The sequence below is a fragment of the Cyrtonyx montezumae genome, unplaced genomic scaffold (genome assembly GCF_038088225.1).
Source record: "Cyrtonyx montezumae isolate F1298 unplaced genomic scaffold, pur_monq_1.0 scaffold_21, whole genome shotgun sequence".
NCBI lineage: Eukaryota > Metazoa > Chordata > Aves > Galliformes > Odontophoridae > Cyrtonyx > Cyrtonyx montezumae.
This window is the reverse complement of record NW_027071948.1, coordinates 6,299,221-6,323,900: the sequence shown is the minus strand read 5'-3', so window position 1 is coordinate 6,323,900 and position 24,680 is coordinate 6,299,221. Positions and strand designations below refer to the sequence as shown.

General features: G+C 63.9%; 1 protein-coding gene across 1 annotated transcript in view; it reads right to left on the bottom strand.

Moving 5' to 3' along the window:
* The window catches only part of HSPG2 (heparan sulfate proteoglycan 2), a 28,942-nt gene that overhangs the window by 2,510 nt on the left and 1,752 nt on the right, over positions 1-24,680 (bottom strand). Inside the window, 84 exon segments of the mRNA XM_065738246.1 lie at positions 6-128; positions 231-408; positions 486-718; positions 1,133-1,354; positions 2,036-2,134; positions 2,233-2,341; positions 2,419-2,528; positions 2,607-2,706; positions 2,778-2,922; positions 3,000-3,084; positions 3,324-3,440; positions 3,509-3,656; positions 3,739-3,851; positions 3,932-4,198; positions 4,936-5,033; positions 5,115-5,292; positions 5,366-5,626; positions 6,578-6,757; positions 6,835-7,027; positions 7,104-7,285; positions 7,849-7,983; positions 8,057-8,200; positions 8,286-8,424; positions 8,499-8,650; positions 8,738-8,876; positions 8,958-9,109; positions 9,190-9,328; positions 9,428-9,579; positions 9,660-9,798; positions 9,885-10,036; positions 10,122-10,260; positions 10,394-10,545; positions 10,662-10,800; positions 11,047-11,207; positions 11,293-11,431; positions 11,509-11,654; positions 11,758-11,893; positions 11,969-12,111; positions 12,201-12,341; positions 12,423-12,545; positions 12,705-12,764; positions 12,929-13,109; positions 13,587-13,687; positions 13,763-13,868; positions 14,054-14,285; positions 15,028-15,114; positions 15,179-15,306; positions 15,398-15,511; positions 15,622-15,852; positions 15,938-16,018; positions 16,089-16,181; positions 16,898-17,089; positions 17,171-17,311; positions 17,388-17,476; positions 17,564-17,613; positions 17,695-17,772; positions 17,857-17,984; positions 18,074-18,187; positions 18,259-18,370; positions 18,449-18,567; positions 18,644-18,823; positions 18,892-19,068; positions 19,167-19,307; positions 19,472-19,539; positions 19,606-19,664; positions 19,747-19,833; positions 19,915-20,042; positions 20,114-20,261; positions 20,343-20,539; positions 20,626-20,802; positions 20,877-21,040; positions 21,110-21,256; positions 21,336-21,487; positions 21,606-21,750; positions 21,838-21,969; positions 22,035-22,154; positions 22,223-22,435; positions 22,438-22,572; positions 22,717-22,877; positions 23,358-23,416; positions 23,496-23,605; positions 23,715-23,774; positions 23,902-23,985; positions 24,059-24,200. Of these exon segments, the coding sequence (XP_065594318.1) occupies positions 6-128; positions 231-408; positions 486-718; positions 1,133-1,354; positions 2,036-2,134; positions 2,233-2,341; positions 2,419-2,528; positions 2,607-2,706; positions 2,778-2,922; positions 3,000-3,084; positions 3,324-3,440; positions 3,509-3,656; positions 3,739-3,851; positions 3,932-4,198; positions 4,936-5,033; positions 5,115-5,292; positions 5,366-5,626; positions 6,578-6,757; positions 6,835-7,027; positions 7,104-7,285; positions 7,849-7,983; positions 8,057-8,200; positions 8,286-8,424; positions 8,499-8,650; positions 8,738-8,876; positions 8,958-9,109; positions 9,190-9,328; positions 9,428-9,579; positions 9,660-9,798; positions 9,885-10,036; positions 10,122-10,260; positions 10,394-10,545; positions 10,662-10,800; positions 11,047-11,207; positions 11,293-11,431; positions 11,509-11,654; positions 11,758-11,893; positions 11,969-12,111; positions 12,201-12,341; positions 12,423-12,545; positions 12,705-12,764; positions 12,929-13,109; positions 13,587-13,687; positions 13,763-13,868; positions 14,054-14,285; positions 15,028-15,114; positions 15,179-15,306; positions 15,398-15,511; positions 15,622-15,852; positions 15,938-16,018; positions 16,089-16,181; positions 16,898-17,089; positions 17,171-17,311; positions 17,388-17,476; positions 17,564-17,613; positions 17,695-17,772; positions 17,857-17,984; positions 18,074-18,187; positions 18,259-18,370; positions 18,449-18,567; positions 18,644-18,823; positions 18,892-19,068; positions 19,167-19,307; positions 19,472-19,539; positions 19,606-19,664; positions 19,747-19,833; positions 19,915-20,042; positions 20,114-20,261; positions 20,343-20,539; positions 20,626-20,802; positions 20,877-21,040; positions 21,110-21,256; positions 21,336-21,487; positions 21,606-21,750; positions 21,838-21,969; positions 22,035-22,154; positions 22,223-22,435; positions 22,438-22,572; positions 22,717-22,877; positions 23,358-23,416; positions 23,496-23,605; positions 23,715-23,774; positions 23,902-23,985; positions 24,059-24,200 (11,626 nt within the window).

Here is a 24,680-nt window from a genome sequence, read left to right as displayed (position 1 = left end):
CTCACCATGCTGGCAGTAGGGGCCAGCGTAGCCCTCAGGACAGATGCAGCCGTTGTCCTTGCAGGTGCCACCATGCAGGCAGGGGTTGTGCTCCAGGCACTGGTCGGACACCTGCTCGCAGCGCGGCCCTGGGTACATGGTGGTGGCACATGGTGATGTGGGCACGTGGGGTCCCAGCACCTCCACACCCACGCACACGGCATGCACACACCCAGCCCCACGGCGCTCACCACTGAAGCCAGGACTGCAGAGGCAGCGGAAGGGTGGGCTGCCACTGGGCAGGGGCAGGCAGCGGCCGCCGTGCAGGCACGGTGCATGGAGGCAGGGTGAGCTCTGCCTGCACTGCCCCACGCCCCGGCTGCGCAGGAAGCTGTAGGACAGATCCACCTTCTTCCCGTTGATGGAGACCTGCGCCGGACACAGGGGATTAACTCAGGGCACCCCACAGCCAGGATACCCCACACCAGGGTGCCTGGGGTGCTCACCTCGCCGATGCACCCCTGGAAGGAGGCATTGGTGGGGGGCTGCAGGGGGGGCTCCACGCCTCCAAGGTAGAGCGGGCTGCGCAGGTTGAGTCCCTGGCTCTTGCCGGGTGAGGAGCGCTGCACCGGAGCGCCACCGTCCACCGTCATCGTCCCGTCCTTGTGCACCCGCTCGGCTGTCACCCGGTGCCAGCGGCCCAGTGCCACCGGCTCGACACTCCGCAGCACTGCTGTGCCTGCAGGGTGGCAGGATGATGCCATGACTCGGCATCACTATCACCCCAAGGGAGGCCAGGGGGCACCAGAGCTGCTTGGGGACCCTGGTGGTGCTTGGGGATCTGAGAGATGCCCTGGATGATGCTTGGGGATCCCCCCAGAGATGCTAAAGTTCCTTGGCGACATTAGGGGAATCTGGCAGAGCCCAGGGACCTGAGTGACACCAAGAAACCCAGTTGATGCTGCAGGGGGGGCAGTAATGCTTGGGATCCTCAGTGACATCAGTGATTCCTGGGGACCCCACTGACACCAAGGAACCCCATATTGCTTGGGAACCCCAGCGATGCCAGGCCACCCTAGCCAGGTCAGGACCCACACAGTGACATCAGAGCTCCTTTGGTTACACTGGGCCCCGCTGTGCCGTGCCAGCCTACCTGAGCCCAGCTCATAGTGGAACTCAAGGTGGCCGCTGACCATGGCGAGGGCGACGAAGTCCTCAACTGGAGAAGCTTTGCCAGCACTGAAGAGCAGCAGTCCGTCGGGTGCACGCGGCAGGAACTCGGCCTCCACACGCAGCTCATGGTGCACATTGGTCAGAGGTGGGTACGAGACGAAGGCACCCACCTCGTCGAAGGACGGCACGCTCACGGCCTCACCTGCAGCACCCACACCTCAGCACCTCTTCCTGTGGTGCCCCTCTCCCCTGACTCCACCATCCCCATTTCCCAGAGTGGTACCCAGCCCCATTTTTGTGTCCCCAAGATGGTCCCCAGTTCCCCATCCCCACTGTGTCCATGATGAACGCATCCCCAGGTGGCAACTAGTTTGCTGTTTCCACCCTGCCTGTGTCACCAGGCTGATCCCAACACCATGTCCATATCCCTGGGGTTATCTCCATCTCAATGTTCCTGCCCCAGACTCATGTCCCCAGGGGGGTCTCATCCCCCTGTTTGTTCCCCCAGAGTCATCTCCATGCATGCCTGTGTCCCCAGGGTCACCTCATCCCCATGTCCCTGTCTCTGAGGTTATCCCCAGCCCCACGCCTCTGTCCCCAGGGAGGTCCCAGCTCCATGCCTGTGTCATCCCCACCCCAATACCTGTCTCCCCATTGTCATCCCCATGCCCCACACCTGTGTCCCCATGGAGTCCCAGCTCCTTGCCCTTGTCCCCAAAGTCATTCTCATCCCCATTCCCATGTCCATGTCCTCAAGTTGTTCTTCCTACTCCCCATGCCCCCGTCTCCAGGGTGTTCCCCTCCCGATGCACATTCCCAGAAGGGTCCCAGCCCCACGCCCCTGTCCCTGGTGTTGTCCCACCCCATTCCTCGCCGTGCCCACCTTCAGTGCACCTCTCCCCGGACTTGCCCAGGTGGCAGCGGCAGCTGTATCCCTGCCCGTCCGGCTGGCTGATGCAGGTGGCATCGGGCCCGCACGCCTCTGCATGGGGACAGGGGGGATACAGACAGGCAATGAGCCCCGCTAGTCCCTGCACCCAGAGGGCAGCAGGTGACACCCCCTGAGGAGCAGGCACCCACCTGGGTGGCAGTGCAGGGCCTGTGAGTACTCGCAGTTGCTGCCGGTGAAGCCGTGGGGACAGCGGCAGATGTAGGTGCTGCTCTCTGCGTCCTCGCAGATGCCACCATTCTGTGAATGGGGGACATGGATGAGCACCAGGAACGGGACCCACGGGAGGGGACAGCACGCGTTGTGCCCGGCCTCACCTGGCAGGGCTGGTCCTGGCACGTGGGACAGTTGGAGACACCGTGCGCCTGCAGGTCCAGCTCCCCGAAGGCCACCTCCTCGTTTTGGATGCGCAGCTGGCGCACGCAGCCTGTGGGACACAGCAAGGGGACACGTTCAGCCCCGTCCCCAGTGCTGTCCCCTTTGCACCCCCCGTCCCACTGCATACCCACAAAGCCGCGGCTCAGCCCTGTCTTGGCCACAACAGTGTAATCAGGGTACCCCCCGAGGTACAGCTCCTCGTTCAGGTCCAGCCCTTGGAACTTGCCCTGCAGGGACAGGTGTGTGGGCACGGCCGCCCCAAATCGCCCCACAGCCATGGGGTGCCCGCACCCTGTACCTGAGAAGTGCCATTCACGGGGGGATGCCCATCCACCTGCAGCGAGCCACGCGTCAGGTTGCGGAAGAGGCGCACGGTGTGGTACTTGCCCAGGTGCAGGGGCGTCGGGTCCCGGATGGTGGCCATGCCAGAGCCAGCATCGAACCTACCATCAAATGGGGACATATATGGGGTGAGGGGGGTGCTGCCCCTCCGTCTGGCAGCACCTTACTGTGTTCTCACCTGAACTCAGGGCGCCCGCCCACCAGCCCGAAGGAGATAAAGTCGGCGCCGCTGCTCTTGCGCTGCCCGTTGTACAGGAGCATCCCTATGGGGGACACAGTGGGGTGAGCACGGCCGCCGTGCAGGGTGGCCCTAATGCACCCTGGGGAGTGGGAAACATGAAAGTCCCCAGGGTGGGTGCTCACCTGAGTACAGGATGAGAGCTACAGGAGGAAGAAAGATGGAAAGGAGGACAGACAGACGGAGGAGGAGAGAGAAGGAATGAGAGCAGGCCACTGTGGAGCACTTGGGCTTGGGGGGCCAGAGGGCCCCGGCAGCGCTCACCATCAGCAGCGTCGGGCCGGAAGGTGATCTGGATCTCGAAGGTCTTGTAGGCATCCTTGATGGTGGGCAGCGGCAGGAAGGAGCGGGGCGTCTGCGTGAAGTAAGGCACCAGGCGCTCTGCGGGGACATGGGGCTCAGCGGGGATGGGGACACAGTGCCCCCCAGCCCATCTGTCTGGTACTCACCTCGCACCTTCAGCACGTAGAAGGCCGTCTCCTGGCCGCGGCGGTTGCTGGCAGCACAGGCATAGACACCAGCATCCTCGAGGCGCACAGCCGGCAGCATCAGGGCCGCGCCCTCCACCCGCGCCCCTTCCGGCAGCTCCCCCTCCAGCTGTGAGGACAGCAGGGCTCAGCACCCATGGGACACCCATCCCCGCCTTCCCACAGCCCCATGCCTGCACATCCCTGCTCACCTTGCTCCAGCTGATCTCTGGCACAGGGAAGCCAGATGCCAAGCAGGGCAGGACAGCTGCCGAGCCCACCGACACCTCCTTCACCTCTGGCTGCCCGGCGATGTGTGGGGCAGCTGTGGACAGACAGAGCTGTCACCTCCCAGTGCCGGGATTAGGGACACCATCCCCACTCCGAGTCCCTGTCTGCACTCACCCTGCACGTGGAGGATGACGTGGGACTGCACGGTGCCCACGGGGTTGGTGGCAGTGCAGCGGTACTGCCCTGCATCCACACGCTCCACCCGCTCGAAGGTCAGGGTACCAGCACGAACCAGCACCCCCGGGCGGATCCGGCCCCCCACTTTGCTCCAGGTGACATGGGGCTGTGGCTCACCCAGCCCTAGGCACTCCAGCTCCACCTCTGTGCCCACCAGCACTGTCTGCACCGCCGTCCGGATGTTAATCAGGGCCCTGGGCAGAGCTTGGGGGAGAAAGGGATGGTTTTGGGGTGATCCTGAGCATGGAGAAGCATTGTGTGATTTGGGGAGGCAACCAGCAAGGTGAGAAATTGGGAGAAGTGCCCAGTGGTACAGGGAGATGAGGGGTTTGGGGGTACTCATGGAGATGGGGAAATAGGGGGGGGTACCAGGGTGCCTGTGGGCATAGGGAGAGACAGGGGGCATTGGGGGACCCACAGGTGTTCATGGGAGAGATGGGGGGGTACCAAGGTGTGCATGGGTGGGGGGAGATGGGGGGCACTGAGGTGCCTGAGGACAACAGTGAGAGATTGGAGAACAGTGGGGTGCAAAGGGGAATGGGAAGAAATAGGTCTACATCAGGGTGACTGTGGGAAGAAACAGAGATACTGTGATGCCTGTAGGCATGCAGAGGCAGAGGAACCAGGATGCTGTGGAGCACGGGGAGAAACTGGGTGTACCAGGGTATCAGAGGGCATGGGGAAAATAAGGGGAACCAGAGTGCCAGCAGCATGCAGAAGGGTTGGGGTATGAGGGTGCCTACAGGGAGAAAACAAGGGTACCCAGGGGCCTGGGGTGATGATGAGGGGACCAGGGAGCCTGTGGGAAAGTGAGGCAGGCTCAGCAGGTGCCCATGTGTTCAGGGCAAGGAGAAGCACTGGGGTCAATGGGCCTGGGGTCAGCATGGGCTCAGGGGTAATGAGGTGCTGCTGTCTGCAGGGTCAGCTCGGCGGGCTCCTACCCTGCACGGTAAGCGTGGCCCTGTCCTCCGCCTGCCCGCCTGGAGAGCGGGCCCGGCACACGTACACCCCCTGCGCTGTTTGCGTCAGCTCCGGGATCCTGCGGGGACACAGGAGACACGTTCAGGTGTGGGACCCACGGGGCACTGCCCACACCCCACGCTGCCCCGCACCGCCTTACCGCAGCACCCCGTCCCGCACGCTGTGCTGGTGGGGCAGCTCCCCGTCGGCCTTCAGCCACTCAAGGTGCGCCCGTGGGTCGGACACAGCGCAGGCGAACTCGGCCGTGCCGCCCACCCCTTTCACCAGGCTCCCCGGTGTCACCCGCACCACCAGGGGACTGCCGCCATCACCGCCACCTGCACGGGATGTAAAGGTGACACCCGGCACGGAGGGCATCCCCAGCACATCACGGGGCACCTGGGCACTCACCGTGGACAGCGACGCGGGCCAAGGTCTCGGCGGTGCCCACGCGGTTGGTGACCAGGCAGCGATAGGTGCCGGCGTCGGCGGGCAGCACCGGACTGATGCGCAGGAGGCCGGCACGGGGCACGGCGCGGGGGGACAGGCTGCCATTGAGCTTGTCCCAGGCATAGAGCAGTGGTGGGGTGCCATGGGCCAGGCACTGCAGCTGCACCGCGTCGCCCGCACGCACTGTGCTGTCCTCAGGAAGGCTCGTGGCGTAAGGTGGGGCTGCGGAACGGGGCCGTGAGTGTGGTGAGAATGGGATGGGGATGGAGGTGTCAGCGAGTGGGGCACGAAGAGCAGCAGTGGGAGGGTGTGGGTGGGTTGGGGATGGAGCTGTGCTGGGATGGGGGAGGGGTGGGTGAATGTGAGAGGAGGGGATGGATGGAGGGGCGTGGGTGAAGGTGGATGTGGGTGGGGATGGGTGCTGGGATGTAAATGAGAGAAGGGGATGGGTGGGGGAAAGAGAGATGTGCACAGGGAAGGGAGAAGAGGTGGATGGATCTCCAAGGAAGGGCTGTGGAGGAAGGTGGATGTGTGCAGTGGTAAGTGCTTGGATAGATGCGTTACATACACCTCTAAGAGAAAAGGACGGATGGAGCGCCAGCTGAGAAGGACAAGAGATGGATGGGACAAGGATGAGTGAAGGGATGGATGGAGTAGTGAGCAGCAAAAGAGGAGTGTGCAGATGAGAGTTAAAGAATGGATCCACAAGGAAAAGATAGATGGAGCAGTGTGAGTAGAGATGGACATGCATGTGGCTGAGTGCCAGGACGGATGAGTGAGGACAGCTTCACGAGTTGTGTACGGATGGAAGAGCGTGTGCAGAACCAGAAAGAGCTGTCAGCAGGGATGAGTGCTGGATGGCTGAGAAACAGGTGCCTCTGTGAACAGTGGATGGAGGGCAGCGTGAGCACAGAGAGACGATGTGTGCAGAGATGGGCAAAGCAACGCAAACATCAAGGAGAAGCGGATGGATGAAGATGCCCACAAGGAGCTGGGGAAGACAGTAAATGCTGGGATGGATGAGTGAGGATGGAACTACATGTGAGAGGAGAGTAGGAAGTGACGGGGAAGGACGTGAGCAGAGCTGTGAGGGATGGACAAATGGAGAGGGAACAGCAAAGGGCGGGTGGGTGACGGAGGTGGGCCCGCACTGCACCGACCGCAGCCCCTTACTCTCCACATCAAGGGTGACGAAGACCTCAGTGAAGCCTGCGGGGCTGCTGGCATTGCAGATGTACTGGCCTGAGTCCTGCTGTGCGGCGCGGGGGATCACCAGGGTGCCATTCACCACGCGGTGCTGCCAGGGCAGCGGTGCCCGCAGCTTTGACCACTCGATCCTGGGCTCCGGCTCGCCTGTGGGCATGTCACCGTGTGTCATCTGGAGCAGGGCATTCAGGCAGGTGCCCACGGAGGCCGTCCCCATGCCATACCTGTGGCAGAGCAGTACAGCGTGGCGGTGTCCCCAGCCACCACTGTGACAGTGGGCGGTGCGGTGACCCTGGGGGCCCCGGGATGCCTCTCTGCTGTCTCCACACTGACATCCACACGGGCTTGTGCTGAACCCAGGGCGCTCTGTGCTGTGCAGATGTAGGTGCCGGCATGCTCCGGTTTGGCTGGTGAGAGCTGGAGAGGGTAGAGAGTGGATAGTGAGCACCTGAGATGTTCTGGAGTACACAGCACCCTGGGATCTCCCACTCACCTGCAGCACGGCCTGGCTGTCCATGTGCAGCAGTGTCTGGTGATCCACCTTCTGCCTTGAGCCCAGCCTGCTCCAGCGCACCAGTGGCCGTGGCTCACCCCGGCCCAGGCACTCCAGGCTGAGAGATTTGCCCTCCTTCACTGTCACAGGGCCTGGGGGCATCACCGACACTGTGGGGGCACCTGGAGAAAGGGGAAGGTGTCAGTGTGGGGATGGGTGTGGGGACAACACCACTTGAGGGGCACCTGGAGGACATCAGCATGGGCACGGGGACACTGCTACTCCAGAGGCAGTTAAAGCACGTGGAGAACATCACAGGGATGGAGGTGGAGGTACAGGGACCCCAGGGGACCCCAAGATATCTGAAGAATATCTGCATGGGGACATGGACACCACCACTCCATGGGCACCTGACACTTGATAAGCATGTCAGCATAGGGATGGGGACACCACCACCCCAGAAGCATCTGGAAAACATCCCGGAGTGGGACAGGGTCACTACCACCCTTCAGGCACCACAGCTGTAAGGGGATGAAGACACCACCACCCCAGGGTGGCAAAAAGAAGACATCAGCATGGAGACAGACACATCAGAGTGGGGATGGAGACACCATGACCATCCTGGGGGCAGCTGGAGTATGTGGAGGACAGCAACATGGGGACAAAGGGACACCACCACACTGGGAGCACCTGGAGCATGAGGAGGAGGTGGGGACAGAGATGGGGACACGCAGCCAACTCGTACCTTGCACCAGGAGGTTAACGACGCTGCTGGCAACGCCGAAGCGGTTGGAGGCCACGCAGTGGTATGCACCCTGGTTGCCCACGTGGGCACCAGTGATGGAAATGACAGAACCATTGGCACTGATCTTCACATTGTCTGGGGAAGAGAAAGGTTCAGTGCCTGGGCCACCACGGGGACCATGGCTGGGCCACCCAAGGGAGCACTGTACCTTGGAGGTGTTGGCCTGGCCCCATCCGCCAGGTGACATTGATGGGCCGGGCACCATCGTGGATGCGGCACTTAAAGGTGGCATCCTCGCCCGGGGCCACGGCCATGCTGTGCGGGTCGATGGAGATGATGGGGCTCTGCAGGCCTGTGGGGACAAGGGACAGGGTCACCCACACTGCCCCTGGCACCCGCACTGCTCCGGGCACCGGCGCTCTTGTGGCTGCACTCACGGTAGCTGGAGCTGTCACGTGAGGTGACAGTGACGACGACAGTGGCCTCGCGGGAGGTGCTGCCCAAGTCTGCCCGGCACACATACTCGCCCGAATCGGTCACAGAGAGCTGTGAGAGCCTCAGGCGGGACCCTGACATCTGGGGGGGGCAGGGAGTGGCATCAGCTGGACACGTGGGGTCACCAGCCTGTGCCCTGCCACATCTCCACCTACCTGGTGCTTGGCTGGGAGGGACCCGCCGCGCTTGTACCAGGTGAAGGTGGCCTGGCCCTGGCCGGCCACCACGCAGTCAAGGTCCAGGGTCTGTCCCTCAGTGACAGAGGATGCTGAGGACTTGATGTGGACAGGCGGCGTAACACCGGAGGCTGCGTGAGCAGAGTTAAGGGTAAGGTCCCTCTCAGCACCAGGGACCAGCATGATGCCCACGTCCCCATCCAGAGTGTGGCACTCACGGTGGGAGGGGCTGGCACCATCATCAATGGTGACAACGAGGGATGTCTCCTGCGTGACACCTCCCGTGGTCACCCGGCACACGTATTCACCCGAATCGGCCGCTGACACCTGGGGGATGCGCAGGCGGGTGCCTGACACCTGTTGGGGGCACATGGGGACATGTCAGTACCAGAGAGTAGGGCGGGATTTTGAGGTGACCCCCAGCTCCCCATGCTCTACCTGGTGGCCGGCAGGCAGGGAGCCGCCACGCTTGTACCACGTGACAGTAGTGGGACCAGATCCTGCCACCACGCAGTTGAGGTCAAGGGTCTGTCCCTCGGCGATGGCAGAGGACGAGGATTCAATGTGCACAGGCTGGGAGGCTCCAGGGGCTGGGGACAGGGAACGGGGGCATTCAGCACCGTGGTGGCACACATCTGTCCCCAAGTGCTTCCCTCTCACTTGCACTCACAGTAGTAGGTGCCAGCACTGCTCGGCACGGTGACGATGACAGAAGCCTCCTGCGTGGCCGTCCCCAGGGTGACCCGGCACACGTACTCGCCCGAATCGGCCACGGACACCTGGGCGAGGCGCAGGTGGGTGCCTGACACCTGTTTGGACACAGCAGGGACACATCAGTGCCAGTGAGCAGTGACAGCACGGGGTGTGGGGCTGAGCCCTTGATCCGACACCAGGCCCTTGCACCCTACCTGGCTGTTGGGGGGCAGAGCCCCACCGCGCCGGTACCATGTGACTTGGGGGTGGCCCTGCCCGGCCACCATGCAGTTGAGGTCCAGGGTCTGTCCCTCCGTGACGGAGGCAGATGAAGTCTCAATCCTCACAGGTGGCGTGACGCCCACAGCTGGGGAGCAGTGGGGTCAGTGGGTGCAGCCACCCCCTAGTCACGCCCTCGTGTCCCCTCCCAGTCCCCATTCCCAGTACCATATGAGGAGCCAGCACCGGTCTGGATGGTAACAATGAGGGATGTCTCATGTGTGACGCTGCCCGTGGTCACCCGGCACACGTACTCGCCCGAATCGCCCGCTGACACCTGGGGGATGCGCAGACGGGTGCCCGAGACCTGGGGGAACACACACCAGATGAACACCTCGACACCCTAAAACCCCTCTTTCTGCCTCAAAATGCTCCCCTGACATTTCCACCTACCTGGTGCTTGGCTGGCAGGGACCCACCGCGCTTGTACCAGGTGACAGTGGCCTGGCCTGGGCTGGCCACAATGCAGTCAAGGTCCAGAGTCTGTCCCTCAGACACAGAGGATGATGAGGACTCGATGCGTACCGGGGGTGTGACACCAGAGGCTGGGGATGAGGGCAGCACAGTCACCCCTTGGGGACACGGAATGACATGGTCCCACGTCCCCATCCCTTTCCAGCCCCCACTCACGATAGGAGCTGCCCCTGCTGGGCTGGATTGTCACCATGATGCTGGCTTCCTTGGTGGTGGCCCCGCTGCTCACACGGCACACATACTCACCCGAGTCGGCCAGTGTCACATGCAGCAGGCGCAGCAGGGAGCCAGAGACCTGCGGGGGGACAGGGGGACACTGAACTCCACGTGGGGCTGTTCGGGCTTACATGAGGAAATCCGGGCTTGCATGGAACCACAGGTCAAACCCAACCATCACACCCTGGGTGTGTCCCCTATGCAACTCCTACCTGGTGCCTGGCTGGCAGGGACCCGCCGCGTTTGTACCAGGTGACAGTGGCTTGTGCAGGGCTGGCGATGACACAGTTGAGGTCCAGGGTCTGTCCCTCAGTGACAGTGGAGGACAAGGACTCGATGCGCAGCGGTGTCGTGCCACCCGAGGCTGGGGACAGAGACAGGAGGGTGACACTGTGACCACAGCTGAGCCCTGCTGGCAGGAACACATGAGAGCCAGCTCAGTGCTGCAGCACATGGGGACAGCCCACAGTGCCCACTCACGGTAGGAGCCGGCCCCGCTGGGCTGGATCGTCACCATGACGCTGGCTTCCTTGGTGGTGGCCCCGCTGCTCACACGGCACACGTACTCGCCCGAGTCGGCCACTGTCACCAGCAGCAGGCGCAGCCGGGAGCCAGAGACCTGTGGGGGGACAGGGGGACATCCTGCATGGGGCTGCGGGGGGACAGGGGGACATCCTGCATGGGGCTGCGGGGGGACAGGGGGACATCCTGCATGGGGCTGCAGGGGGACAGGGGGACATCCTGCATGGGGCTGCTGGGGCTTCAAGAGGCCACCTGGGCTTGCACAGTAATAACTGAGCTCGCAAGGGATGTGAATCATTTCCAACCTTTCCCACCCTGGGGCAGACTCTCCCTTGTGCCCTACCTGGTGCCTGGCAGGCAGGGACCCGCCACGCTTGTACCAGGTGACGGTGGCCTGCGAGGGGCTGGCAATGACACAGTTGAGGTCCAGGGTCTGTCCTTCGGCCACGGTGGAGGAGGATGCCTCAATCCTGACGGGAGCCTGGCCACCTGAGGCCAGTGGGCCTGGAGGGGGAGGGAGTGATGGCTGGATGATGGTGTGACACCTGGGGCCACCCATGGGCACCCACAATGCAGAGCCCAGCCTCACCATAGGACAAACCAGAACTGGACACAACAGTGACAATGACAGATGCCTCCCGAACACTGGTCCCTGAACTTGCCCGGCACACATACTCGCCCGAATCCGCCACGGTGACGTGGGGAACACGGAGACGGGACCCTGATACCTGGAGGGGACATGTCAGTGTCAGAGAGAGGAGCACAGGGCAGGATTTGGGGAGACCTTCTGCTCCCTGTGTCCCACCTGGTGGCCTGCGGGCAGGGAGCCACCGCGCTTGTACCAGGTGACGGTGACGTGGCCAGATCCTGCCACCACGCAGTCGAGGTCCAGGGTCTGTCCCTCTGTCACAGAAGGTGACGAGGACTCAATGCGCACAGGTGGTGCAGCTCCTACAGGAATCGAGGCAGGCTGTAGGAGCAGCAGGCACGCAGGGCACACCAAAACTGTCCTCAACCCCTATGGCATCCCCAAAGCTGCATCCCCAAGCCTTACCTGGCACCACCACCACCTCAATGCTGGCACGGGCCGTGCCGGCAGCGCTAGAGCCCACGCAGAAGTAGATGCCACCGTCAGCGACAGTGATGGAGGGGATGAGCAGTGTGGCGATGTCAGTGCGCTCAGAGCGGGACTGCAGCATGGGGACAGGGTGAGCGGCGCCTCGGGCATGCCACCAGAGCACCTATGGGTGCTGCAGCCAGCTCACCTGCGGCGGCAGGGTGCCACCCTGCTTCTCCCAGGAGATGGTGGCAGCGGGTGACCCGGACACGCGGCAGTACAGCCGCACCGTCGAGCCCTCCTGCACCTCCGTCCGCTCCGGGCTAACCTGCACCCGCGGCTCATCAGCACCTGTGGGCAGCACGGCTTCAGTGCCAGCACTGAGATGGGGACAACAAGGACAACAGGGGACACTGGGGACATCGGGGTGCAACGCTCACCTTGCACGTGGAGGTAACCCCGTGCCATGTCCTGCCCGGCGCTGCTGCGTGCACGGCACGCGTAGTGCCCCTCATCAGACGGCTCCACAGCGCTGAACCGCAGCGTCCCGCCCTGGACAACTGCCCGCGGTGGCAGCGCACCTGCAGGGACACAGGCACCACGTCAGCCCCACTGCATCCCCCAGCCCTGTCCCCACGTCCCCACGCGTGGTGGGCACCTACCGAGCCACTCGAGGGTGGGTGCAGGGCTGCCGGTGGCCACGCAGCGGAACTCGGCTGGCTGCCCTGGTGCCACGCTCAGCTGCGCCGGCTCCACGCTGGCGGTGGGAGCGGTGGTGGTGGCAGCTGTGGTGACACGTGGCAGGGGCTCAGGGTGTGCCAGTGCCCCCCAGAGTGTGCCACAAAGCAGAGCAATGGCGTGGTGTGGGGTAAGCGGTGTAGCCTGGCGTGCAGCAGGCAGGGGGGTGTGCGTGGCCCCGAACGGGTCCCCCTGTGGTCACTTACCAGGTCTGTGCCCCTCCATAAACTCAACAGGTCCATAAAACATCTGGGTCTTAGAGGGGGCTGCGAAGGGAAGTTCAGGTTTAAGTTTGGTGGGGCCCATTATCCCAGCATCTGGGTTCCAGCTTTCCCAGGAGGAGTTTTCACCCTAATGATGCTTGGGGTTCGCCCTGCTCAGCCCCTGACCGTTGGGAGGTGCCTCCCAGGGCTTGGGGAGGGGAGCACACCTTGGACGTAGAGCGTGGCTGTGCCCTCATCCATGTCCAGCATATTGGAGCCGGTGCACACGTAGACACCGGCATCCTCGGGCTGCACGTTGCGGATGGTGAGGATGCCGTTGAAGTCCATGGCACGTGATGGCAGTGTCCCGTGGTTCTGCCGTGTCCAAACCAGGGTGTAGGCAGGGGACTGAGAAAGGACAGGGGGTGAGGAGGCACCCAAGGGTGCTTGTGGGACCCACACAGTTGAATGGGCACCTAGGGGTGTCTGTGTGCCTGCATGGCACCATGGGGACCCACATGGGGATAGATGGGCACTTAAATGTGTTCCCACCCCCACGTAGACACCCAGAGGTGACTGTGCGCCATACACTGCTGTAAGGGGGTGCAGGGGCTTCTTTGGGACCATTATGGCCTGGAAGACACTCAGGGGTGTCCATGAACCCTGGGTCCAGGTAGGCACCCAGGGGTGTCTGTGTGTCCCCTGTGGCCATGTGGGTGCCCAAGGGTGGCTGTATGGTGACATGGGCACCCACAAAGGCACGAATGGCCCAGACAGCACCCAGGGGTGCGCATATGTCCCAAATGACCCATAGAGCACTCACAGGTGCCCACGTCCCCTTTGAGACCCATTGGGCTCCCGTGGATGCCCACCCCCCCTGCTCACCTTGCTCTTGGCTGTGCAGATGAAGGTGACATCAGCCCCAGGCTTCACTCTCTGCACCCTCTTCTCCTCCACAGTGACGGTGATGGGCTTGGTGGGGGTCTCTGTGCACAGACAGGAGGTCTGAGCCCCATCCCCATCCTCATCCCCCGTCACCACCGCCGCCTGCCGTGCCGTACCGGTGACGATGACCTCGGCGCGGCTGCTGTTGCTGTGCTGCAGGTTGCGGCAGGAGCAGACGTAGACACCGGCCTCTGAAGGCTGGATGCTGGCAAAGTGCAGCTCCTCACCTGGGGCACGGGGTGGGTGAGACTCCCACGTCCCCACCCTCATCTCTTCTTGTCATCCCCACCCCTGCCTTATCCCTGTCCCATTCCCTTCAGTCTCTCGTCTCTGCTCCCCACAGTACCCACCCCTGTCCCAGTCCCTTGTCCCCACCCCTGCCTCCACCCCTGTCCCCATCCCAGGACCTTGCCTTGCCGCTGGCTCTGGGCACTGCTGGGCAGAGGCCGCCCATCCTCCCGGGACCAGTGGTAGTAGAAGGGGGGCTCCCCGCTGGCCTGGCACCGCAGTGTGACCGCGCTGCCCTGCGGCACTGCCGTGCGTGGAGGGTGGACGCGGACAGCGAGCAGGGACGGCGAGCCCAGCGGGATGCAGGTCTGGCCCCGCACGCTGGGGTCTCCTGTGTAGCCTGGAGCACACCTGCAGGGACATGAAGGGAGGATGCAGGGGATGATAGTGGGATGGGGATACGGGGGTGAGGGTATGACAGTGTTGAGAAAAGGATGTTAGTGTGGGGATATGGGGGAGGGAAATCAGGATGGAGACGATGGGGTAAGGGATACTCAGGTGAGGATGTGACCGTACTGGGGTAGGAGGCTGGGGCAGGGACAAGGGGTAATGATACTGGGTTGAGAAATCAAAGTGAGGATGCTGCGGTGAGGATACAGCAATGTCAGGCTGTGTATAATTGGGGTGAAGATACTGAGGTGGGGCCATTGGGGTGTGGATGTTGGAGTGCGGACACAGGGGTTGGGATACAGGAGAGAGACTGGATTGGAGTGATGATATCGGGGTGTAAATGTTCAGGTGGGGATGCAGGGATGAGAATATGGAAGAGATATTGGGATGGGGATTTGGGGTGATTATATCTGGATCATGACATTGGGATGGGTATTTTGGGGTGGAGAGACTGAGGTGAGGACATGAACATAGAATATACTGTGAACACACTGAGGTGAGAACAATCAAGTGGAGACATCAGGGTGTGGATAGGGGGTGGGGACGTCCAGGTTGCTTGTTGGGGTGGGAATACTGGGACGATGACATAAATGTGAGCATATCAAGTACACCGAGGTGCAGATATCAGAGTGGGTACTTCAGGGCGAGGACACAGGGGTGGGTATATTAAGGTGGGCCCACGGGATGCCCCGGTGCTACTCACCGCTCGCAGTACTGCCCGGTGTATCCCGGTGCGCAGGCGGTGCAGCGGTACCCACCACCTCCCAAGCTCTCACAGGTCCTGGAGAACCTGCAGGGACGAGAGGGCAGCATGGGGCCGTCCCCTCCCCGTGCCCACAGCCCCCAGCACTCACTGGTTCTCGGGGTGCAGCAGCGGGCAGGCGCAGGGCTGGCAGTCCTCAGGAGTGCCAGCGGTGGCATCCCCGTAGAAGCCGGGCGCGCACTGCTCACAGAAGTCCCCCGCCGTGTTGTGCAGGCAGCTCTGTGGGGCACAGGGCAGCGGGGGGATGGTGCTGGGAGGTGCCCCCAACACCCCTAAGTGCTGCGTGCTGCCAGCAGCCCTCCCAACTCACGGAGCAGAGACCACTCTCGGGGTGGCAGCTGTCGGAGTGGCCGTTGCACTCGCAGAGCTCGCAGTGCCCCAGGTACAGACCGCCCCCGGTGCGTGTGTAGCCAGGGGCACAGTCCTGTGGGGTGGAGGAAGACAGGGTCAGTGCTGTGGCCACATATCAGGCTGCAGGCAGGGCAGGGCAGGGCAGGGCAGTCTGGACCCACAGGACCTGTGGGCCCAGCTCACCTGGCAGGACAGGCCACGATAGCCCGGTGGGCACCGGCACTCCTCCACCTCTGGTGCTGGGGGCAGGCCAGGCCGGGGGGGCACAGCCGTGTCCATGCTGAGGGCAGCTATGGCAGCCCAGGCTGTGCTGCTGGTGTAGGTGGCACGGATGAGGATCTCGTCGAGGTCAGCCAGTGCCATCATCAGGTGCTCCCGTGTGGCTGGCTGCCCGTCCGGCCGCTGCCAGTGGTGCTGAGGGCACGGGGTGATGTCAGGGGGGGCATCGCCTCGGCACCCCCCCTGAAGGATGAGGACCAAGTGAGCCCAGTTTTCCTACCTCCCGGAAAATGATCTCGAAGGCACGTGGTGTGCGGGGCGGCAGTTCGGGCTGGTAGGCCACCAGCGTGATGTCATTGCCCTGTGCGTGAAGGGGGGGTCAGCACATCCTGCTGCCAAACATCTCCCATCTCCCATAATTATCTACTGACCGTGATCTGGATGTCGACATCAGGCAGGGGACCCCCCCGGCCCCCTGGGGTGTAGGTCAGGGTGTAGCGGAGCCGCCCTCCGTAGGAGCCCACCTGTGGGTGGGAAAGGGGTGGTGGGAACTGGGGGGCCTGGTGCAAGTGTGGACCACCACTCAGGGCAGCAGGGAGGGGGGAATCGGGGGCTTCCACCGAGAAAGGGGTGTGGGGAAGTGGGGTGTGGGAAGGGAGAGGGGGAAAGGGAAGGAAAAGAGGACATGGAAATGGGAGGGAAAAAGTGAAAAGGAAAAAGAGAACAAGGAGAAAGGAAAAAGGGGAAAAGGAGGAAAAGAGAAAAAAAAAGAAAAAATAGGGGGGAAAGGGAAAAATGGAGGGAGGAATTAAATAGTAAGGAGAAACAAAAGAGAGAAAGGAAAAAGGAAGAAGGATAAAAAAAAGGAGAAAGGAAAAATGAGAAAGGAGAAAAGCGGAAAGGAAAAAGAAAGAAGGAAGGAGAAAAAAGGAAACAAAGGGAATCAGAATAGAAGGAAGGTAGAAAAGAAAACAGAAAAGCAAATCAGAAAGAGGAAAGGGAAAGAAAAGGAGAAAAAGGGAATAGGAAAGGAGAAAACGGAAAAGATGTAGAAGATAAAGAAAAGAAAAAAGGTAGAGAAAAGAGCAAAATGAGAAAAAAAAGTGAAAACAGAAGAGGTAGAGAAAGAAGGAAAGAAAAGGAAGGAGGGAGGAGGAGGCACTTGGGAGGCCTCACCACAGCTGAGCTGGGGCCAGAGGACCCCACCAGCCTCAGGGTGGGGACACCCACAGGCTGTTACCTTGTCACCCAGGTAGGGCTGGGGTAGCTGCCAATAGTAGGACTCGGGGGACAGCTCTGCAAAGCGCCCATAGGTGAGCTGGGGCCCCTGGGTGCCCATCTCCACACTGAAGCCGGTGGCCACGCGGGTGCTGCGCTGCCGGTTCACCAGCACGAAGCCCTGCCAGCTCCCAGCAGAGAACGGAGTGCTCACCTGTGGGATGGGGTGACTGAGTGCCTCAGGGACCCTGGGGGATGGCAGGGACCACAGGGAGCTGTGGGGATGGGGACTCACTGTGTCACGGGAGTAGGAGGTGCTGGTGCAATGCTGCACGATGCCCATGCAGAAGCAGGGCAGGCAGCCCGCCGGGTTCTCGGCACTCAGGTGGAAGTGGTGGGGGCGGCAGCTGGCACAGCGTGGGCCCTCCACGTTGGCCTGTGGGATGGGGCAGGTGATGCTGTCATCCCCATCGTGATGGGGGCACAGTGCTCACTGCGGGGATGCAGCTCACCTTGCACTGGCACAGCCCACTGGCACTGCACTGCTCGCTGGTGCTGCCCTGCGTGTCACACTGGCACTGGCCACCAGCAGCCCCTGGCTCTGGGGGTGATGGGGTGGGGAAAGAGGTTAACCAGGGCTCCCAGCATTGGCACAGGCACACCGTGTTTTCCCCTCCCCAAGGCTCACCTCGGCACGGTTCTCCCCGCAATGGGTCCCCCACATAGCCAGGCAAGCACCTTTGAGGAAGGAGAAAATAAGATGGTGAGAGGGGTCCTCAATACCCCCACGTGCCCCCTCACCACCACCGTCCCCCACACCTCTCGCAGCGCCGCCCGGTGTGTCCTGGAGCACAGGCACTGCACGTGGGCTGCCCGTCCGTGTCCTCAAAGCAGCTCCTACATGGGACAGGAGGACAGGCTCACACGGGTGAGCCCCAGCTGGCAGCCCTGGGGACATGGAGGGGACTGGGGGGCACCTACTGGCTGTCAGTACGGGGCCCGTGGCACGGGCAGGGCTGGCAGTCGCCTGGAGTCCCACGGGTGGCATCACCGTAATAGCCAGGTTGGCACCTGTCACACTGAGCACCCTCCGTGTGGTCCCGGCAGCCCTGGTATGGTGGGGAGAGTATGATGGTGGCACAAGGGAAGGGTCCCTGCCCTGTCCACCACACCATCCCCACAAGAGCACTGCGCTCACCTGGCACTCGCCGGTCTCGGGGTGGCACTCAGTGGCGTGCCCATGGCACTGACAGCGCTCACAGGTGCCCAGGTAGAGCCCGCTGGTGCTGCGTGAGTAGCCCACGTCGCAGTCCTGCGGGGACAGGGACAGGTGTGGGCCACCAGCTGCGTCCCCAGGGCCGCGGGGACGGTGGGGGGGCTCACCTGGCACGAGGGGCCACGGTAACCAGGGGGGCAGGTGCAGTCTTCCACCTCCAATGCCGGTGGCCGGCCAGTGGCATGGGGCACAGCCACGTCCAGACGGACATCGGTGAGCCTGTAGGGTGAGACAGGATGTGCCCACCACCCTTCCTGCACATCCCCCATCCCCAGGCAGTGTCACCTGCCCCGCTACCTGCTCTCTGTTGGCTGATCTGAGTAGGATGCACGGATCATAAGGACGTCGATGTCGGCCAGGGCCATCAGGAGGTGCTCCCGGGTGGCATCGCGCCCATCCGCCCTGCGCCAGGCGTGCTGCCGGCACAGCCCCGCGGTGACCCACATGCCCCCGGAGCCCCCACACCCACCCCAGGAGGACATCGGCTCTCACCTCACGGAAGGGCACGGTGATGGTGGTGGGGACACTGGGCGCAGGGCTGGCATCGGAGAAGTACTTGAGGGAGATGCCGTTGCCCTGCAGCAGGACGTCGGGCTGCTGCTGCAGCAGCTGGGCGCCTGCCGGAGCACGGTGTGTCACTGTGTACTTCAGCTCACCCCCATACGATGTCACCTGCACAGGGACGGGGCTCAGCCGGGTTCGGGGGGCACCCCGCAGTCCCCCTGTCCCTGCTGCAGCACCTTATCTCCGGTGAAGGATGTGGGCAGCACCCAGAAGTAGATGTCACGAGGCAGCGTGTGGAAGTCTGAGAAGATGAGCTCTCCCGGGGCGGCGAAGCGTGAGCCCTTGATCGCTGTCCTCGTGCCCGCCAGGTTGGCCAGGTGCAGCGGTGCCACCTCCTCGGAGGTGACACGGACCTGTGGACGCAGGAGGACAAGGACAGGGGCACCCACACTGGAGCACAGCGTGGCACAGAGCATCACGGCACGGCACGCCGTGGCACAGCACGGGCTACCTGGTCACGGCTCCAGGAGGAGCTTGCACACTGCCGCGAGACGCCCATGCAGAAGCACTTGAGGCAGCCATCGGGGTTGGCATCACTCAGGTGGAACGTCCCCACGGCACACTCGTCACACTGTCGCCCCGTCACGTTGGGCTGCGGGAGGGGGACAGGCATTGGGAAACTGGTGGCCATGGGGATGGGGAAGCTGGGTGCTACAGAGGGTGCTGAGGGGACTGGATTGGGTGTGGGGGGAAACGGAGTGGGTCCAATGGGGGTCAGGGTTGGGTGCCGAGGGGCTGGGGCAGGCAGACACCCACCTTGCAGCGGCACGTGCCACCCACCGCGTCCTTGCCCCCACGTGCATCACACTTGACAAGCTCCTGGCCTGCAGTGAGAGGAGGGTGAGGGTGGGCAGAGACAGAGGGGACAGAGGGGCTGGGGGGACACTCACCAATGCGGGTGCACTTGCCACCAGGCTGGATGGGGTCTCCCTCATAGCCCGGGGCACACCTGTGGGGGACATGGGGTGGTGGGAGGAAGCCGGGGTGCACTTGCTCCCATGTGGTGCTCTGCTCCCACACTGCACACACACCTCTCACAGCGACGACCGGCGTAGCCAGGAGCACAGGCATCACAGGTGGCCTGGCCATCCGTGTCCAAGAAGCACGACTCAGAGAACCTGCAGTGAGAGGATGGTGACGTGGGGATGGTGACATGGGGCCAGGATGTGGCACTGGGCCCCCTGTAGGGCAGCACCCACCTGCGGGCCGGCTCGGTGTAGGGGCAGGGGCAGGGGCGGCAAGCGGTGGCCGTGCCCTGCGTGGCATCACCAAAGAAGCCGGGCTTGCACTTCTCGCACTGGGGACCCTCAGTGTTGTGCTGGCAGTTCTGGGGAGCAGCACAGGGCTTAGCAGCACCATCCCATAGCCAAGCCACTGCCCCCACGTCCCCATCCTCACCAGGCAGTGCCCATAGACCTGGTCGCAGGTGCTGGAGTGGCCATGGCAGCTGCAGCCAGAGCACGTCCCCAGATAGGGGCCCTGCAGCACCCGCTCGAAGTTGGTGGCACACCGCTGGCACGACAGCCCTGTGTAGCCCACAGGGCACCTGGGGACACAGCGGTGTGACAGTGGCACCACAGTGGTGGCACTACACCTGTGGGAGCACTGCTTTGCCACTGCCCATCACCTGCACTCCTCAACGTCCCCAGCGGGTTCCAAGCCAGTGTCCCTGGGGCCGGTGACATCCATGGCCACATCGCTGAGCCCCACACTGGCCATGCGCCCGTCGTACACCGCCCGCACCAAGATGCCCTCCAGCCTCTGCAGCACCATCAGCAGCAGCTCCCGGCTCACTGGTGTGCCCGTCTCATCCTCCCAGTTGTCCTGCCAGGGATGGTGACACCGACGTCACCAAGGAGTGCCATCTGCCACCACTGGTGCCGGTTGGCACCTATCCCCATCTCACCCACCTCAGTGAAGGGGATGCGGCGGCGGTTGAGGACATCAGGCTGGGTGGCCATGGTGCGTGCCTGGAGCTGGCGGCCGTGGCCCCGCAGCAGCACGTCAGGGCGTGGAGCTGGCTCAGGGGGCCCGCGGCCCAGCCGATAGCGCACACCATAGCTCAGCACTCCCCCGTAGGCATCCACCTGGCAGCAGAAGCACGGGGTCAGCGGTGGCAACGGGATGCCCCCCAGCCCCTCCGCTGTCCCACACTGGTCACCTTGTCACCCAGGAATTGGGCTGGCAGGGCCCAGAAGGCGTCGAGGGCCAGGAAGCGTCGAGACAGGTCCAAGAGCTGGAACTCCTCGGTGGCCATGTCCACGTGCAGCTGGGTGGCCGACAGTGCCGGTACGGATGGGGCCGATGGCACCGTCACATTGACACCTGCAGGGAGAGACTCAGCCCCGCGCACCCCCAAACCCCGTGCCCTGCCCCTCCATCCCCATCGCTCACCCTTGAAGTCATCGGGGCGATCGAAGCTCAGCTGAATGCGGTGGCGGTGGCGGGCGGTGGCGTGGCAGGAGGAGGTGACACCGAAGCAGAAGCAGGGCAGGCAGCGGGACGTGCCCGTCACCTGGAAGTGATCCTCAGGGCAGGGACCTGCGGGAAAGGGTGGGATGCGGCCGAGGGCTCAGGGATGGAACTGCATGGGGTGGTGACAGCATCCAGGGACGCTCACCAGGGCGCGGGGTGACGGTGAGGACGCTGTCGGGGATGCCGAAGACCATGCCACGGCTGTTGATGGCCTCGCAGGTGTAGGCGCCCTGATCGGCTTCCTTCACGTCCCGGATGGTCAGCGTGCCCTGCCCGCCCTCGCTCACGATGGAAACCCTGCGGGAAGGATCAGTGCACCGCCCACCCCGGCCCCGCCCCCAGCAGAAGCCCCGCCCAACACAGACCACACCCCAATCCGACAAAACCCCGCCCCCTTCGGCATAGCCCCGCCCACCTGCGGCTGGCCGGGATGCTGCCCCAGTTGAGGCGCCAGGTGATGATGGGGGTGGGCACTCCGGTGGCCGCGCAGGTGAAGCTCACCGTCTGCCCCGGCACCGCCCGCACCGACTCCTGCGGCGGTGTCACCACCTGCGGCGGCACTGCGGGGGGGGGAAACGCGTGTCACCCCCCCATGTGGCATCACCCCATCCCGGCACCGTGCCACGGCGTCTCCAGGTGCCACTTACTGCAGCCGACCTCGTCGGAGCGGTCGGGGCAGTCGGGCTCCTCATCGCAGTGATAGCTGGCGGGGATGCAGGCACCGCTGACCACGCAGCTGAACTGGTCGGGGCCGCAGGGCATGCCGGGCACCTTGGTGGCTGTGGGGTCACGGGCTGTCAGGCATCGCCACGCCCCGCGGCCCCACGTCCCACCCCACACTCACGGCAGCCGCTCTCATCTGAGCCATCCCCGCAGTCGTTGTCACCATCGCATCGCCACAGCTTCAGTGCGCAGTGCCCGTTGCGGCACTTGAACTCGTTGGGCTCGCAGGGAGACGGGGTGCCTGTGGGGCCGGGGGGGGGGTCAGTGCCGCAGGACCACCGCCACCATCCCCACGCCCCAAGCACTCACCGCAGCCCTCCTCATCGCTGCCGTCGGCGCAGTCGCGCTCTCCATCGCAGAGGTAATCGCGTGGCACGCAGCGCCCGTCGGCGCAGGCGGTCTCAGCGGGGCGGCAGCCGTGGGGCGGCGGTGGGGGGCGGCGGGTGCCGGGGGGGGGCGGTGAGCAGGGGCCGGGTGGTGGCAGCGGGGCGTGCCGTGCTGGGGGGCACGGTGCTGGGGGGGGGGGGGCTCGGCGCAGCCCTGCTCGTCCGACGCGTCGTGGCAGTCGGGGCGGCGGTCGCAGCGGTATTCACTGGAGATGCATTCGCCGCTGCCACACGGGAACTCCAGGGGGGTGCAGGGGCGCAGGTGTGGGGTCACTGCGGGGGGAAAGCAGTCAGGGCACAGGGTCCCCAGATTTGGGCGACACGCAGACGCCGCAGAGCGACGACGGCAAAGGGGGGGGCTCAAGGCGTGTTGGTGTGCTATGCCCTCCGGTTATGGGGGTTCCCCCCCCGACTCACCGGCCCCCAGGCGCCGGAACTGGAAGCCGATGGGTGAGGTGATGTAGGAGGCGATGGAGCCGGCGGTCACCACGCTGCGCAGCACAGCACCGATCTGCTCCTCGTCCCCATTGCCCTCTGAGCCCACGTCCAGTTCCACGAACACGCTGCCCTCCAGCTCCCTGCGGTCACAGGGTCAGCACCACGGCCCCACGTGGCCCCAACAAATCCCCCCGTGTCACCTACACCCCCACATCCCTCAGCAATCCACACCTCCCCGAAACGTTGCATCCCTCCCAAACCACCCCATCCCCTCAATACCCCAACCCCCTGACCAACCCATACCCACAGTCCTCCCCGTGCCCCAAAACTCCCCATCATTTCCAACCATCCCAGCACCCCAAAACCCCTTCATCACCCCCAATTTTCCCATCTCCCCTAACATCCCTTGCACCCAGATTACCTATCACCCCCAGTTCTTCTCTGCACCCCAAACCTTCCCATCCATCCTCCAACTGCCCCAGCGCCCCAAACCTCCCCCACACTCCCCAAGCATCCTGCTCCCCAGACTGCCCCGCACCCACAAACCTCCTCTGCACCCCAAATATGCCCATAAAACCCAACCCCCCCCTCCCTCAAGCTCCCCCTATGCCCCCACTCACTTGATGAACACTACGCTGACCATCTGCTCCCCAGGGATCTTGTAGTACTCTGACTCCAGCTGTTAAGGGGAGAGATGCAGGGTCACATCATGCCCCCCTCCAGGTGCCCCCCAACCCCAAAGCCCCCCAGCCCCTCACCGTGTCCACTACGGCCTCGGACACCTCACGAAACTCCGCCGAGTTGGGGTCCTCCAGGCTGGGGCTGAAGTCAATGCTGCGGGTGAAGTTCACCAGTGCCCGGAAATAAACTACAGGGGGAACGTGGGGTGGGGGTCAGCATCCCAAAAAACACCCCCTCATGGCAACCAGCCCCAACACTGCCACGAGAAAGAATAAGAGCCCCAAAGCGACACTTACTGAGTGGGGGGTCATCCTCGGGCTCAGCCACCACCATGCCCGCCGGGGGGGGCACGGCTGCTGCGGCCGAGGGGAAGAGGAAGAGGAGGAGAGGAGGAAGGAAAGCGGAGAGGATGGAAAACAGAGCGTGAGCGTGGCGCAGCATGGCGGTGTCACGCGGCGGTGTCACCCAGCAGAGTCCCCTTACCGGTGGGTGCCAGCTGCACACCGGGCACCGGGGCTCCCTCGGCCACTTGCGCCAGGTCCCCGCTGCCGATCTCCCCGCTGCCATCTGCAAAAAGGGCCGCGCTCAGCGCCTGGGGGACGCACAGCCCCGTGCCCCCCCCCCCCCCACCCAGCGTTACCCGCGGACGCCTCATCCGCCAGCAGGTCCTCATCGTCGGAGAGCTGCGCGTAGTAGCGCCGGCGCCACGTGCCACCCACATGGTCGGACACCGTGTCCTCGGGGAAGGAGCTCTCAGCCGGGCCCCGCGCGCCGTGGCACACCTGGGGGGGCACGGCCGTCAGCACTGAGCCACGTCACCATGCTACCCCCCCATCACCGTGCTCCCCCTATCACCGTGCTCCCCCATCACCGTGCTCCCCCATCACCGTGCTCCCCCATCACCGTGCTCCCCCCGCTGCCGGCCGGGCCAGGCTGCATAGCTGTGCGCTGCGGTCACGGCGGGTGATGGGGGGGGGGTGGGAAGGGGTGGGGGGGGATGAGCTCATCGCCGCCCACCACCGCATTCCTGCACCCGGCACCGCGGGGCTGCACACACTGCATCTGTGCCGGCACCGCTGCATCCGACACCAAGCGGGCACAACCCCACGCACACGCGTGTGTGTGTGTGTGTGTGTGTGTGTGTGTGTGTGTGTGTGTGTGTGTGTGTGTGTGTGTGCACCCAGCAGAGCCAGCGGGGCAGCGAGCCCCCCCCCTCACACACACACAGTGCCCGGGAGGAATCCGTCGGGGCAGCACTTTGC